The 15,493-nt window shown below is 36.4% G+C and overlaps 1 protein-coding gene across 3 annotated transcripts in view; it reads left to right on the forward strand.

Moving 5' to 3' along the window:
- Positions 1-4,448: 4,448 nt before the first annotated feature.
- The window catches only part of LOC131061164 (uncharacterized), a 104,573-nt gene continuing 93,528 nt past the window's right edge, over positions 4,449-15,493 (forward strand). Inside the window, exons 1-7 of one of the 3 annotated variants that reach the window (XM_059219732.1) lie at positions 4,771-4,909; positions 10,939-10,991; positions 11,122-11,342; positions 11,719-11,928; positions 12,068-12,125; positions 12,392-13,146; positions 13,452-13,693. In XM_059219732.1, coding sequence (XP_059075715.1) covers positions 10,969-10,991; positions 11,122-11,342; positions 11,719-11,928; positions 12,068-12,125; positions 12,392-13,146; positions 13,452-13,693 — 1,509 coding nt within the window. In that variant the 5' untranslated portion in view covers positions 4,771-4,909; positions 10,939-10,968. Of the gene's footprint in view, positions 4,910-10,938; positions 11,343-11,718; positions 11,929-12,067; positions 12,126-12,391; positions 13,147-13,451; positions 13,694-15,493 lie in introns of all 3 variants that reach the window. The other 2 variants (XM_057994691.2, XM_057994692.2) reach the window with 2 other exon arrangements.

Below are 15,493 nucleotides of genomic sequence, written 5' to 3' on the forward strand. Positions count from 1 at the left end.
ATTATTTGACTTCCACATATCATCAAAAATCTCTCAGAGTCACCTATTCAAATATGTTGTCATCTTTTTAAGATTTTGCTCCTAGTAACTTTTATTCAATCTTTTGTGTTTTCACATAATGGTTGATTACTTGGTCATTCTTGTTGAGACATGAACCAGCTAGGACTCGAACCTAGGACCTTCCATATGCTACTGGAGTGCTCTACCACTGAGCTACTAGCCCCTCTTGGACCAATCCATCGTCAGTCCGGGTGTGGCTTATTTCCAGCACCAACACCCCCCCTTAAGCCACACCTCTCGTGTGCTTGGGGCTCCTAGCCTAGACCTGGCTTTGATACCATGTTGAGACATGGACCAGCTAGGACTTGAACCTAGGACCTTCCATACGCTGCTGGAGTGGTCTACCACTGAGCTACTGGCCCCTCTTGGACTAGTCCATCGTCGGTTTGGGTGTGGCTTATTTCCAACACCAACAATTCTGGCTTCTAAAATCTTTTTGTTTTCAATGGATGGCTTCTCTTGGGTTGTCCTACATGTATTTGTAGCACTTTACCCTATTTGAGCATTTTGAGCATCTTTTTCATGCACTTATTTGCTTGTGGACACACTGAGATAAAAGTGCCACTCTTGTATATAGTTATTGGGGATTTTGCATTTCTATTGTGTCTTATTTTGTACATGTTTTGTATTATAAAGTGTCATGGGGGGTTGTGTAGTGCCTTTTATTTTGCCATCACACCTTTGTTAGTGGAGTGTCCCTCCACAACAACATCGAATTCCAAAGATTTTTGTCCCATGCATGTGTGCATTAATTGCATGCCCTTTTTTAGTTGCAGGTACTTTCTCAAGTACATTTAGATTCTCCTTCAAGCACTTCATGACGACAAACAGTTTTAGTGGACTTGTCATGCCTCTCCCTTATTAGCATTATGGGGGATTTCTACTATTGGTGCTAATGCTTCCTTGGTTTCTCTTTAGAGTTATATACTCTTGCATTCCTATTTTGTGGAGACAACCTTCCATCTTCTGTTGATTAGAGTTCTTCAAACTATTGGCACTTGTATTTTCAACTAGCAATTTTCTCTTGCATGGTTGAGTAGTGTCATTGGGATCACTCGTGTAGATTCATGTGCCATATGTATCTTTGACTAATAGATGTTTTTTCCTTTGTTTGCCATCTAATTGTTCAAGTAGTTTCATTGGGGGTACTCATGCAAATTGTTGTTTTCTCGATCATGGCCATCGTCTTGGTTTTAGAGGAGGTTCTTCATTCAACACAATAGCAATTATCATTCGATAGTTGTTTGTAGCTTCTTTGTGCTTCAAGGATGTTCTTCATGTTCCTATTCTTTTGGGACATTTCTTGGAGGCTTCTTAGTCCTTCATTCCTTTTGTAGTTCAAATTTTTTCATGCATTGCTTCTCACTTTTGGAGAGGGATTTTTTCCCATGTGTTCTTTCTCCTTTTCTCTATTTAGAGAGACTTCATTGGTTTGTACATAGGTACCTAGTCAGGCCTTTTTTTGTTAGGACCCATTTATACATTCATGCATTTAGAGTTTTTTACTCCCTCTAAGTTTCAAGTAAGGGTGGGTGTTAGAGCATATTTAGCTATTAGTTGCTTTTTTACTCGTTATGTTTTTTTGCTTAAGTTCACTTAGGAGTGCTTGCTTCCAATTTAGCTTTTGTGCATTAGCTTTATTTATCTCCTCATGCTTTTTTCTTTCTCTTAAATTTATCTTTGTGCTTTCTTTATAAGCACCTTACTATACAATTGTAATTCATTTTGTATTCTTTGCTTTTCTATAATATAAAATTCTTTTGTCTAGCTCTCATTTGTGGAAGGTGTTCTTGTTTACGATTTGATCTAGTAGGCTTGTGTTGCAATCTTTTGTGTTGCAAAATTCAACATGGTATCAGAGCTTTGAAACTTCAACATGGTATTAAAGCTCAATGTTTACTTCAATAGGAGCTACATACACAATATTTCATGGGACGATAAAGACTACTAATAAAATTTATAACAAGCTTAATAGTGTCTTGTAAATTTATTTGGTTGTTGAATCAAAGGTTACTGTGAATGAGAACCTCTCCATTCCAAAATATCAATTCTCTTTAACACCTATTAATGAGATTGCAAACAACAGTAACACTTCAGTTGTTGATGTTTTTGAAATTGTCACTTGTATGGAACCAAGATCCACAATAAGGAGAAGATATGGGAAATAGGTACTTAGGCATACAATAAGACTGCTAGACATTTTTGAAACAACTTTAGATGCTACTCTATGGGGGGTGGCAATAGATAAACAAGGTTCTTAACTCCAACAAAAGTGCCTCCTACAAGAAACCACTATTCTCATTATCAGAAATGGTCGTGTGTCTAAATACAATAGAAATGTGCTATTCTCGCTACCATAAATGGTCATGTGTCTAAATAGAATAGAAAGGTGCTATTCTCGCTACCAGAAATGGTCATGTGTCTAAATACAATGGAAAGGTGATAAGCACATCGATGGCTACACAATTATCTTTGGACCCTAATAAAGATGAATCAAAACAACTAAAAAATTGGTTCAAAAAAAATATGATTGGTACTCAATCATCTTCCACAAAGTTTATTACCATACTTCTACCTACTACAATAATGATGATCAATGAAATTTGAGAATAAGTCCTACATACAGTATAACCCCTCCAATGCATACTAAATGCAATAACACGATTCATCAAATCTATCTCGTTTTGCTATCTAGTTTTCCCTACTGAGTATGGTGGAAAACAATGTAAGAAAATACTAATCTAGATTGATGATGAAAAGTGGTATTGTTCAAAGAGTGATTTAATACCTGCCAATTGTAACTATAGGTATATACTTCAAATTAAGCTATAGGACCACACAAATATAATATGGGCAATCACATTTGATGAAGCATCAACAACTCATGGGCATGTTTGTAGAAAAGTTATATTAACTTTGATATGAATAAGCCACATAAAGAACTATTGAGGAAGCAATAAGATATGTGTTGAATAAAGAATTCATCTTCATGTTAAGCTATAGAAATGAAACATACAATAATGAAGAATGACTGAAGGCAACTATCATCAAGGTTGAGTAAATAGATTTCACTATAGAGAGCAATATTTTGCTTAAAAAATCAAACAAATGTACACAATAAGAACGACTCGCCCTAGAATCAATACACCATATTGCAGATCACAATACAATACATGCTTATTTGTGAGCAACAACACATATACATATACATATACATATACATATACATATACATATACATGTACATATACATATACATATGTAAGTTTAAATCTCCTTAAGCATGTCTCATATATCTATGTCATAAATACAAAATTACCTCTTTGAATATTACATGTTTCAATTATATTATTTTTGTTACATCTTTCCCTATACATAAATAGTAGCTGAATAGTTGTTTGCAAATATGCAAATTGTAATAAACATATCTAGATTGTTGAGTTTAAATCTCCAAACGCATGTCTCATATATCTATGTCATAAAATACAAAAATTACCTCTTTGAATATTACATGTTTCAGTTATATTATTTCTGTTACATTTTTCCCTATGTAGAAACGATAACTAAATGATTGTTTACAAATATGTAAAGTGCTAGGTTTACATTTTCATACACATCTCACGTATATTTTTATCATAAAATACAAAATTTGGTTCTTCCAATGTTGCATACATTGCCTATTTTGTTTTTGTATCAACTAGATTTGATCATAATAATTGTATTGGTATGTACACACACACATATGTAGGTAGATTAGTTGGAGAGCCCCTACCATAGAATTTTAGGGGCGGCAACTATATCCTTCAGCATAGAATAGTAGGGGCCCACCCTTACTTAATCAGTAAATTCATTCACGCCTTACTATTCTAAGGATGAACATACTAACCCTTAAAATAACAGGGGGATTAATTGAAAGCAAACAGTAGAGGGCTAGAATAGGTAGATGTTGTTGAGCTCCTACCATTCTATAAGTAGTCTGAAGATGCCATATATATAAATATAAACAAACTCCATCCTTTCCATCAACACAAGCACAATTACAAAAACATTTTACACCACTTGCCAATTTAAATTAAATTCCATTTGTTCATATTCATTTTTCTTCACATTTCAAGATCAATTCACTTATACTAAAAATCTAAATAATTGCTCCTACCAAAAACAATTTTAAATTCTTATTATCTTCTCCCACATCCATATAAAACAACTTTAATTTCTTTCTATTTCTCTACCCTCCAATATATTCCCCAAATAGATCTTGCTATTTGCAGAACCATTACATTTGCACTTCCTTTGAGTGCAAATGCTAGCTAATTAATAGTAAAATTATTTTCATTACATCTAAGTGAAAAATAATTAATAGCATTTTATTTTCATTACAATGTCGGAAGATCTGCACCACCACAAATTCATCTTGCCAAAACCACAACCTCCCCCTACGCCAAATATTCTACGAAAGTATAGAAAATGCCTGCCTCGAAAGATTCTTGTTTCGGTTTTTGGGATTCTTCTCTGGTTTTACTTTTTTAAACCTTCTATGTTTGATAGTAGATTCAGATTTAAACTTGGGTCGAGTCAGTTGGTCGGGGTGGACAAAGCCAATTTTCTTGAAAGTTAGTTACAATGATTCAGATACCCAAATGGGATTGTAATTTTCTCTTAGAAAAATAACTGCGGAGTTATTCCAGAAAATTCAAAGCTGCAAAATGATTGAAGGGGAAGAAATAAGAGAATCTTCAGTTGACGATGGTACGCAAGAGGGAGAGGAGAATGACGGTTCCACAATAGAAGAGAACGATAATGCTAAGTTTGTGTGGGATGCCAGCACTGATCTGTACTTTCATGCCAGGTAGATTTATTCAAAAATTTGTAAATGTGATAAATATCAAAAAGATTGGTAACATTGCGTGATGTAAAAATTTCAGTTATTTGTATAACCTCGAATTTTTTCCTAAAATGTCAAATGACATAAGTTTTAGAGGTAAAACATCCAAGGCTTTAGCATGGAGACCTGTGTTCAAAGACGATGCATGTTTAAATGTGAAATTATTTAATATTAATTTTGGTAAACTCCTACACATCTGTTTGGGGGTGTGATGAATTCCATCAGATGAAGCTAGGTGATGGAAGAAACACCCATGGTGGCATCTAAAGCTGAAGGGCACTTTACAAAGAGGATTTGTTAAAAAAGAAAAGTCAAATTTATCTGTCATCTGGGTTTTAATCATAGAGACCTTTCGGAGGCCTTTAAAGTGAATGTTCTAAATTTATGTAAAAGAATGCCTAGTAAGTTTTAAAAATCTAGAATATTATCTTCCCGACAGCGTCAAGTCTGCTATAAATCTGTCCAAAATCATGCCTACTGAGTTAGCAAGCATTGGATATTTTTTCTTCCAGTTTAAACGGAATCAATAGAGCTTTAAGGTTTTTACAACTTTACTTTAAAGATTGTCCACTAGGTTTCAACATTTAGGTATTCTCATATTCAAGATGTAAACTGAATATTGTACGGCCTTAAACTTGTTATGGTTTTATTCAAAAGAATGGCTGCTGGATTTTAAGCGTTGGGTATCTTCTAAACTGCATGTACACCCAACAACACAATAACACCGAAACTGCTTGAACAACCCTTCAGCAGGGTATAGCATATTATAGAACCACTAAACTACTCATAAACTTTATATGAGTAAACTAGTAACCAACCAATCCAACCATTAAAACATAGTAGCTACAAGATCATATTGCAAGAAAAGCACAACACCAAAAAGCGCTTTAGGGCATCTCTGAAACTGCCAATCATTTTCATCTCTGAAGCAGGTGGAGCTGTCAACCAATGATCATAGGCCCTATTATATACTCTATTGCCTGAATCTGCAACCAGTTCCTCTGATGGAATAATTGAACCTATTATCTTACCCAACCCATTGAATTCTAAGCCTATAACAACTCCACCTTTCTCACAGCCCTAACCAGTTTGTCATTTTCCAACAGAAACATACAGTATCAGCTAGTGGGCTTCATAATCCTTTTATGCGGCGAGACAACCATATGTTTTATGACCATTAAAAGGTCCTACAAATTATCTCTAATGTCTGCATATCCATCATTCATTCTTGAACAGTAGCATCAAGAGCTTTATAAATAACCACAGACCAAACCACAAGTTCCTTTCCCTTAAATCCCGGAGCCAAAGGATTTGCCTAAAAACTAAAAAACCCACATAGTCCTCCTTGTGAACATCCATCTCAGCTGGACAGCACACCAAGAGATCAAGCAAGCTTTCTTGTACATCAACCACTGTCAACTTTAGCTTCCTTGAAAGTCATCCATATGGTGCACCTTGACCAAACTCTTCCATTATTGTCAATCCCGTCTAGGACACTTTATGCACAAATATAATATTTACAATCACCCAAGACCCTCGAAGAATAAAGACCTATGATGCCTTTAAGGAAAAACCCCTTGAGAGGTTTGACCAAAAACATCCCCAAAGATAAAGAGTTAACAAGAATAAGGCAAGAAGCAACCCTTGAAAATTATGTGGCAGAGTTCCAAAGATTAGTCGTCATGGTACCTGGAATGTCCAAGGAAAGGCTTACCTACCTATTTATAGAGGGATTGTTGGATACAACTTGTGGCCTAGCAAGTGCCTTGGATCCTACCACACTCCAAGAAGCAATCCTAAAAGCTACATAGCTTGATAACACCAAAACAATGGAAAAGGGCTACACCAAAAATGAAACACCAAAAGATAAACACTCCTATAGGAAGGATAGACATAAAAGACCATTTCTTTCTAGAGATGCCAGACTAGAACACTAAAGAAAAAACCTTTGCTATGATTGCAAAGAAAGATGGGAGCTCGGACATATATGTAAGAATAAAGAAAACCAAGAGAAAAAGTTGTGTTTCAAGTGCGAAGATCCATGGATGCTTCGACATAAATGTAACTAGAGGGACCTTAAAAGAAGAAACTTGTGTTGCAAGTGCAAAGAGAATTGGGAACCAAGACACATATGTGGAAAAGGAAACCAAATACTTAATATGGAGGCAATGTCCGACGAGGAAGCAAGAGGAAATTTGAACAAGAAAACAAGGTACGATGAAAGAGATCTAATGAACACCCAATCGAAAGAAGGGACAATAAACAAATGGAGCTTTGTGGAGGAAGAAATCAAGCATTCACAACACCCTCACATCCTCAAGATCTAGAAACAAGATCAACCAACCAATCTCCATAGTAAAAATTGTAATATAACTCAAGGAAACCCCTTCTTTAAACATAACATAATACCTTTAATGGACTTATTTAGAAAGAACATTGCATATGAGGTCATAAATGTGTGTTATGCCTCTAATCTTTATCTTAATATATAAGTTTTTAACGATATTGGGCAAACATTAGGACAACCTAAACCATTTACGAATTGATTCAAAACAAGAGTGAGAGAAACTTACAAACCATGACAAATCTATTGTTATGATTTAGCTCAAAATTGCAACTTAAGGTAACATCAAGGTTATAGAAGCTAATTATACCACAAGGAGCACCTGAGGATGACAAATCTCCAAAAGTCAGTTTGGATAAAATTGTCATTGCTTGGGAACAACAATTTTGGGAAGGGCGGACTGTCATGCCCCCACCCTTTGATATCTCCTTAATTCTAAAACACATCAGAAAATTGTCTTATTTATAAGACATCACAATTTTCTGACACCTAGCCAACTCAGAAACAAAATATGCGTCTACGAGAAATGGCCGTCTAGAATTTAAGAAGATTAAATATCAAAATTGAATGGGCTGACTCGAATAACCTAAGCAAAGGGAATAACTAGGTCCGACTCAAATGAAGAACCATAAATTGAGGGATGACCTAATAAAATCACAGGCACGAATTAAATAAATAATTAACTATTTTAAATGAGCCAACTAAGTAAAAGGGTGCATCCCTCCAAACGAACAGGCATATCCCCCAGTCGTGAAAGATAAATAAAGAGGAAGATGGGTTGAGAGGAGGGCAGAAAGAGACTCAGATATATCAGAGGAGAAGGCAATTGAAGAAGATCAGAGTTCTTATAAAGTGAATAGATCAGATTTAAACCTGTACTATTCCATTTTGCTGTGGTATGCAGAAATATATATAATAATAGATACATCAAGCTTTATGCACTAATATAATATTTACATCTATGTATTTAGCAACACGAATATTGAACAATAGTAATAATATGATTTCCAATTTTGCAACAATTAACCATAGTAGGGCGAGGAAGGGAATGCAATGAGGGGGAACTGCTATGGATTCATCACTAGAGACACCACCTCATATGAGATGGCAAAAGGCCACACGAGGCCAAGGGGGATAAGAGATCTGCTCTTGGGTATAGGGTAGAGGGTTACTTAAGGGCACCCTATTGCAGGTCCTCCACAACCCCTATTTTGATTGAGTGGGGATGAACTCAAGGGATCTTCAATCATAATAGTGTAAGGAAGGATTGCATGGTGAGGGGGAACGGTTATGGAGACCCCTCTAGGTACACCACCTCATATGAGATGGCGGAAGGCCACATGAAGCCAAGTGGGATAGGAGATCCGCTCTTGGGCCCAGGGTAGGGGATCAATTTAGGCACCCTATCATGTCACCTTGCCTCATACCATTATGGTTGAACTCCGCATGCTAGACTAGACTTATATATTAATGAATATATGTTCTAACCCTTGCAATGGATTTATGTTATATTGATTATATCTTAAATATTTGTCTAACATGATTATAGGTTTCCGACATGGATTTATCTTATCCTTGGGTGAGAAGTATACCTTGTAATGGTGCAAAAGTGACCCTGCAAAGGGAAGAACTATGTTCCCTTGAGAGTCATTTTCACAACATACATCAGATATCTCCAACTAGTGAAACTAGTGGAGATATCTAATTACAAAAATGGAAAGAGCAAACGATAGAGAGTCTTCGGTCTGAATCTAAGCGTCTCGGTTAAGGACGCCAGCGCGGCGTGCTCTAGTCTCGTATGGACTGCAAACAGAAAAAGACTCAAAAACACAAAAACTTAACTCTATGTTTCAAAGAACCTACAAAACCATGGAGTTAGAAATGTAATAGCAAATATAGAAATAAAAGAATAAAATAAATAACAAGATTTAAGGGATTGAATGAGAGGAACAAGATCAATAAATACAACAAACTTCCATGAGGTTGAATGCCTTCAAGAAACTTACACACATACAGAAGAGGAAAAATGTTTGGGGCTGTTTGGAGACTTGCCTCAGTCAAGTCCCTGTTTTGTTGTTTCCACCTCCACTACAGCTAGATAGATAGATAGATCAAAAGATAAATAGATAGAATGATAAAATGATCAAAATGATAGGGGATGTGATAAATCCCAAGATGCTCAAAGACAAGATAACTAAAAAGATATTACCAGATAGGCTTGAGAAAGCCAAGATAACTAGGAAGATTATTGTGAGATCTTGAGAACATTGTAGCAAATTAGAGATAATGTAGCAAGCAAGAGAGAGCAAGAGAAAGTTGTGAGAGCCCAAAGAATGAGAGATATTTTTTGAAAGAACCAAGAGAGATTGTATGGATTGAAAGGATGGATTTAAAAGAGAGAAGAGGAGGGAAAAATAGGACTACTGAGCCGTTTTGGAAGATTATGAGTTGTTTCCACCAACCAAGATAGGTGACAAGTGTCGAAATGCACAGAACTGAAATTTGAATGCTAAGATGTCGCAAGACAAATGCGTGGCACGTGGACATCTGCGCGGTGCACTAGTGTCCAGACAAATCACGCTAAAAAATGCAAGTGGCAAGAGAAACTCGTGGCTAATATGAAACTAAAGCTGAAAGATAGGTGCTAGAAAAGGTGTCATGAGCATCCCAAGAGGGAAAAGACTGATGCAAGGGCTGAAATTAGCCTACTCAAATGCTAGGGGAATGGACACTAAAGTGGCTACAGAAGTGTAGGTGGAATAGCAAAGGGGTATGCAATTTTTGACACTACATAGCTCTAACTATATTATGCTCCTTGTTTTATTGGATTTGTGAATTTAGGGCAAACTAGAAGGTATCTAGATAAGGGACATTACATTCAAACTCCTCATACTATTATTGCAGTTAAATATTATCTTCAATCTATGGTCTGTCACCTTCCCCCAATGATTAACATAAAACCTACACAGAATCCAAACAAACCTTCTGAAAATGGCAGCAATAAAATAATACACGAACAACAAAAACTGAAGCCAATTTTAATCCCTTCCTGCCCATCATTCTACTTACATGCTCCAAACAAAATGTCTTATTACCAATTTCCCTTAAGAATAAAGATAATAAATATTTGCAGAGGCAAGGCACATGGACTGATGCGAACTTCTTTTTCTGATTAACCACTTCTTCCAGCAATTCTCTAAGTTTCCATTTAGGACAGAATTCCTTGTTTAAAGCATTTATAACCATTTGGAAATCTCTGTTCACCTCTATAGACTTATAACCCTTGACATAAGCCACTTGAAGATTTGATAGAAGAGCTTCCATATTAGCTTCATTGTTTGTTTGTACTCCTAAGAATTTGGAACTCCCTCGCAGAAAAGACCTTGAGAATCCCTGATTACAAAGCTAGCACCAGCTTCTCTTGGATTATCTTTTGAGGCCCCATCAAACTTAATCTCAAGTCCTTTCTTTGGTGCTAACCATTTCTTTTGTGTGACCACTATTATTATTCACTATTCATTATTCACCTTTGAATTGGAAGCTAATTGGAAAATATTAGCCACTAATAGTATATTTTCTTTTGAGCTTGTTTGTTGATTATTCCTTAAGTTTGTATTAACTAATGTGATATGTATCTTGACAATTACAGTAGTGGTTTCTATCACAACTCAAATGCGGGATGGTACTACAGCAGCAGAGAAGGTGTGTATTATAAATTTGAGAATGGAAGATACATGCCATTGGAGATGGCAGAGATCTTTCAAGACTTTGATAGTTTGAATGATACGGGAATTTCAAAAGTAGTGACCGAAGATTATGCAATCAATGACAGTGTCAATACAGAGCCACTCTTTGGAGGTTACAATGAAAATTCAATTGGCGAAGGTGATTCAGAAGCCTTGAATTCCTCTGTCAGTGCAGTGGAGAATACTTATCCACTATGGTACTATGACCATGATTTGTCTGAATATTGGTACTTCGACAAAGAGTCTAAAACTTACTACAAATATGATCCGGTATTGGGTTTTGGCAAGGTTCCTAAAGGGAAACATGGTAAGTTCAATCTTGCTATATCATGTGTTGTAAAGGATAATTGTATGATAACTCATTCTTCTTGATATACATTGTATTTATTCATGCACTACAAGATTAAGTTATAATGAAAAATAGATTTAAGCTTCCTAAGGTGATAAAGAGAAAGAGTCTGAGCTGTTGGACATATTACCTTTGTTGTTATGGCCTATGTTGCATAGGAAATAAATTAACTCCGTTTTGTTTGAAATTATGTATGTCAAGGCATTTCCTTGGCATTGCCCTATTTAGAAAGACTATTTCACAATTGAATTAGAATTCTAGAGGGCATCCTTATACTGAATATATTGGAGGATAGTCCTTAAGCAACTGACATATTCCTTTGCAAACTGATAAGTTGCAGGTGGGGAGGACGGGGAGAACATTTTCATGACACCGAATTCAATTTTTTTGGTTAATTCAGAACCTAAAGACACTGGCATAACAAACTTGCCCTATGATAATGCCAATGAGAAACAGTCATCCATAGAAAGCCAGTCTTATGCAAGTATTTTAAAGGGTGAACCAACAGGCTTGACTGTTGAGAATGCAGCAGAAGGAAGTACAGGTAATTATGTATGCTATTTTCCAATAGAATATTCAGATTTCATGTCTTTATATTTTTGTCCTATTCCATATTCAGTTATTTATGTTCGTCTTAGATCCTCTATGGTTTACAGAAGACAAATGCATTGACTTTGATGCAGAAAATTTGAGAGAAGAGTTGTTGGCTGAAGGAGGTGATCCACAGCATCCTTCCGAGTGGTGGGCTTTGTAGCTTCATAATAGATATTTATAATTTTATAGGCTGCTGCTGGGTTTGCTTGAGTGTTGAAATACTATAGTCAGTAAAAGTTTCACTTGAACATATGAATATGAAAGGTCACTATTCTCACTACATTCATCTGATTTTGTTTATGCTTGACAATGTCAACATACATTGCTTGCAGCTGGCTAGTGCTTGGTGTGCCTGCATAAATATCTCTGTAAAGTTGATGGTCATTTTCTGTATTATTTGTTTTTGTGTACAGGATGGAAGAATTCCTTATTAATCTCTATTTAAGGGGTTATTCCAAATTAGAGAATGATGTACAGGAGCCACCAGGAATAGCTAACAATAATGATGCTAATATTACAAGAACAAATGACAAAAACTCAATGGAGATGCCTAGCGATTTCCCTTGTAACATCTTGCCATTTAGTGAATCAAATATTGAAGCGAGTCTAGACTTTGCATCCAATCTTTCAAATGAACAATTTAGTGTTTCTTTTCAAGAATCCTCCTCTCAACCCAATACTACATGTGGTAGGGAATGGGATAAGGAAATCGAAGAAGGTGAATGGGTTCCAGAGGATGCATTGGATAGACCCCCCTCCAGCAAGAGAAATAAAAACAGAGAAAGTGATTGTCTTTATTCAGTTCAGTCTGAAAGCTGTGGTGCAAGCACAGGCAACTGTGTGAGAGAGACTGACCATTTAAATTCACAATATGAATGTAGCTCTGATGAAGAAGGAAACCTGAGGGATGAAGAGAATTGGCGAGCACAATATGGCCAAGTTGTGAGATCCAGGGAACAGGACAACATTTCACTCTCAGCTCTCGACTTGTGGGAATGGTCACTAATTCTAGAATGCATGAAAGGAAAGAAAGGAGAATCAGCCAGGTTGATTGGAAGGATAGCACCGAGAAACAAAATATTACACCCCTCTATTCAGGGTGGAGGTAGCCTTCTCAAAACTGCTGCTATCTGTGAGGTGCATTTGGACCTTGTCCGAGTTTCATCAGGTGAGATTTGCTTTTTGTCCATATGTTGAATGAAACTGGGCAGGCTTAATGGATGCACATGGTTTTTCAGTTTCTGCTAGATAAAGGTTGATTACTTGATGTTTATAATTGTTTCCTCAAGTACAGGGAAGATTAGACATATACAAGTGAATTTCAAGATTGATTACAATGCTTTTGAATCTTTATTCCGTTTGGTCTTTTTTATAGCATAGATTGCCCAAAAGAGAAACATGGGTAGTTGCATTTGAAATTCTTCATTTTTGTACCTTAGGATTTCCAGTTTTTCATGCAATCTTTTGGTGCAGGACAAATATACAGGCTAAGGTGTCCAAGTGCCAAGTATGTGGCTTCTTTGAGAACATTCAATTCCTCTGATCCCACTCAGGGTTGGGACTTTCCGCAGCTACAGCTCACCGATTCTGCGAAGAGTTCAGAAGACTTAATGGACGATTCTCACTCTGCAAATGCATCCAACTTTTGTGAGGATTTCACATTGTCAAAGCCTTTTGCACCGAACCTTGTTCACAGGGATTGTCCTACAATAAAGGTGGTTTTCTTATTCATATAAGCCAATCTTGTCCCACTTTATGAAATTAAGTTTCTTAGTATATTACTTTTCATTCCATTGATAGTATTGGAGTTTGAACAAGAGTGATAATCTTTCTGTTTCTTTTCTATGATATCTTGACAAAATATGGATGTTTTGTTTCTGTTGCTTTTTTATATGTCAATTGTTTTGAAATCGACATGGTAAAGGAAAATTTATTGACTAACCTAGAGGGATTCACAATTTGTGATTAGTATTGTACAAGGTCTCAAAACGTGAAGCTAGCTCAGGTTTCTGTTGCTTTAATATGACGTCAATATTCATTATGGCAACAAAAGAAAAATGAAAACAAATTATAAGAGAGAAGAACCAAACTATGCTTTTTCATTAACAATAAGACAATACTTACATATGGAACATAAATGAGGATGCACTTGCCTTCCTCTTGCCTTCCTCTATAGTAAAATGTGCATATTTAGTACAAGAAGATGATAAATAGAGCACTTCAGTACCTGATGGTTAGGGTAGAACTCATCACAATTTAATTGATGAGCTGCACAACGAATGCATACCTTTGATGGGTTGCAAAATGGTGCTTGTAGTTTAATTAGTGATTTAGCTGGCCTAAAAGCTGAGACACATAGGAAAACATACTGCTATGGTACAGATGCGGGTAGAAGATACAGAATCGGGTATGCCCTTCCATATCCTGTACCCACACCAGTACCCAAATCCTTGAATCTAGGCACCATATGTATCTTTACCAGAATATGATGCATTTCATTCTTTCCCATATGGCAAAAGTATTATCAAGAATATGATAAATTTTGATAAAGCTTGTTTGTCCTGAACAAACCAAAGGGTATCATATTATCATTATATAGGCCAAGAGCCTTGGCAGTAATTTTAATGAAACTTTCAATTTGCTAGTTGCTTGCTGATTAGAAATAAGCTTTGGGTAGACAACCTTCAAAATCAACTTTATAGTGCTTTGATTGATTAGCTCTATAAAAAATTGGTTCTATAGGGCTTCTTGGCATAGTTTTAAAACTCGTGGACTCGCCACGGACTTGCGAGTCCATTGGCGGGCCGAGTCCATTGGTGGGCTGAGTCTATCCCAAAGACTCGCGAGTTTTTTGAGTGGACTCGCGCGAGTCTTCCACTCGGACTCGCGAGTCTTCCACTTGGACTCGCGAGTCTTTCACTTGGACTCGCGTGATTCAGGGAATACGCCCAGCCATGATTTTAAGTGTTTTTTTTCACTCATTTGGCATTGTTTCTTGGTGAAAACAAGTTTGTAGGGTTTGAAGGAGGAGAGGAAATTTAAAACACCCTCATTCACTTCATCATAATATATACATGAAATATAACATTTAAGTATTATACTTTAAGTTATATTTCATGTATATATTGTTAGGATGTTTGAGAGTGGTTTCAGATCTCTAGGAGTTATAATGCAAATTCTAGGTTTTAGAAGATCTTTTAAATTTTCAGACAGTCAAATTTTAGTAATCAGTAGGCTCCTATTAGCATTCTCTCGCTCTCTCTATCTCACTCACTTTCTTTGCCCCGAATTTGAGACCTATCTATCACTCTTCCTCTATCCCCTCTCACTACCACTTTATCTCACTCTCTCCTCTCTCCCCCAAGATCTAGACCTATCTCTCTACCCCTCTCTCTCTCACCCTCAAACCCCAGCAAATGGTGCTACCCTCAAACCCCAGCAAGTGGTGCTACCCTCAACCTAATTTTGGTGAGCTGGAGAGGCCACATCAGACTCCTAGAACTAGACCCTCTAGT

Source organism: Cryptomeria japonica, chromosome 4, assembly GCF_030272615.1.
Source record: "Cryptomeria japonica chromosome 4, Sugi_1.0, whole genome shotgun sequence".
NCBI classification, from domain to species: Eukaryota; Viridiplantae; Streptophyta; class Pinopsida; order Cupressales; family Cupressaceae; genus Cryptomeria; species Cryptomeria japonica.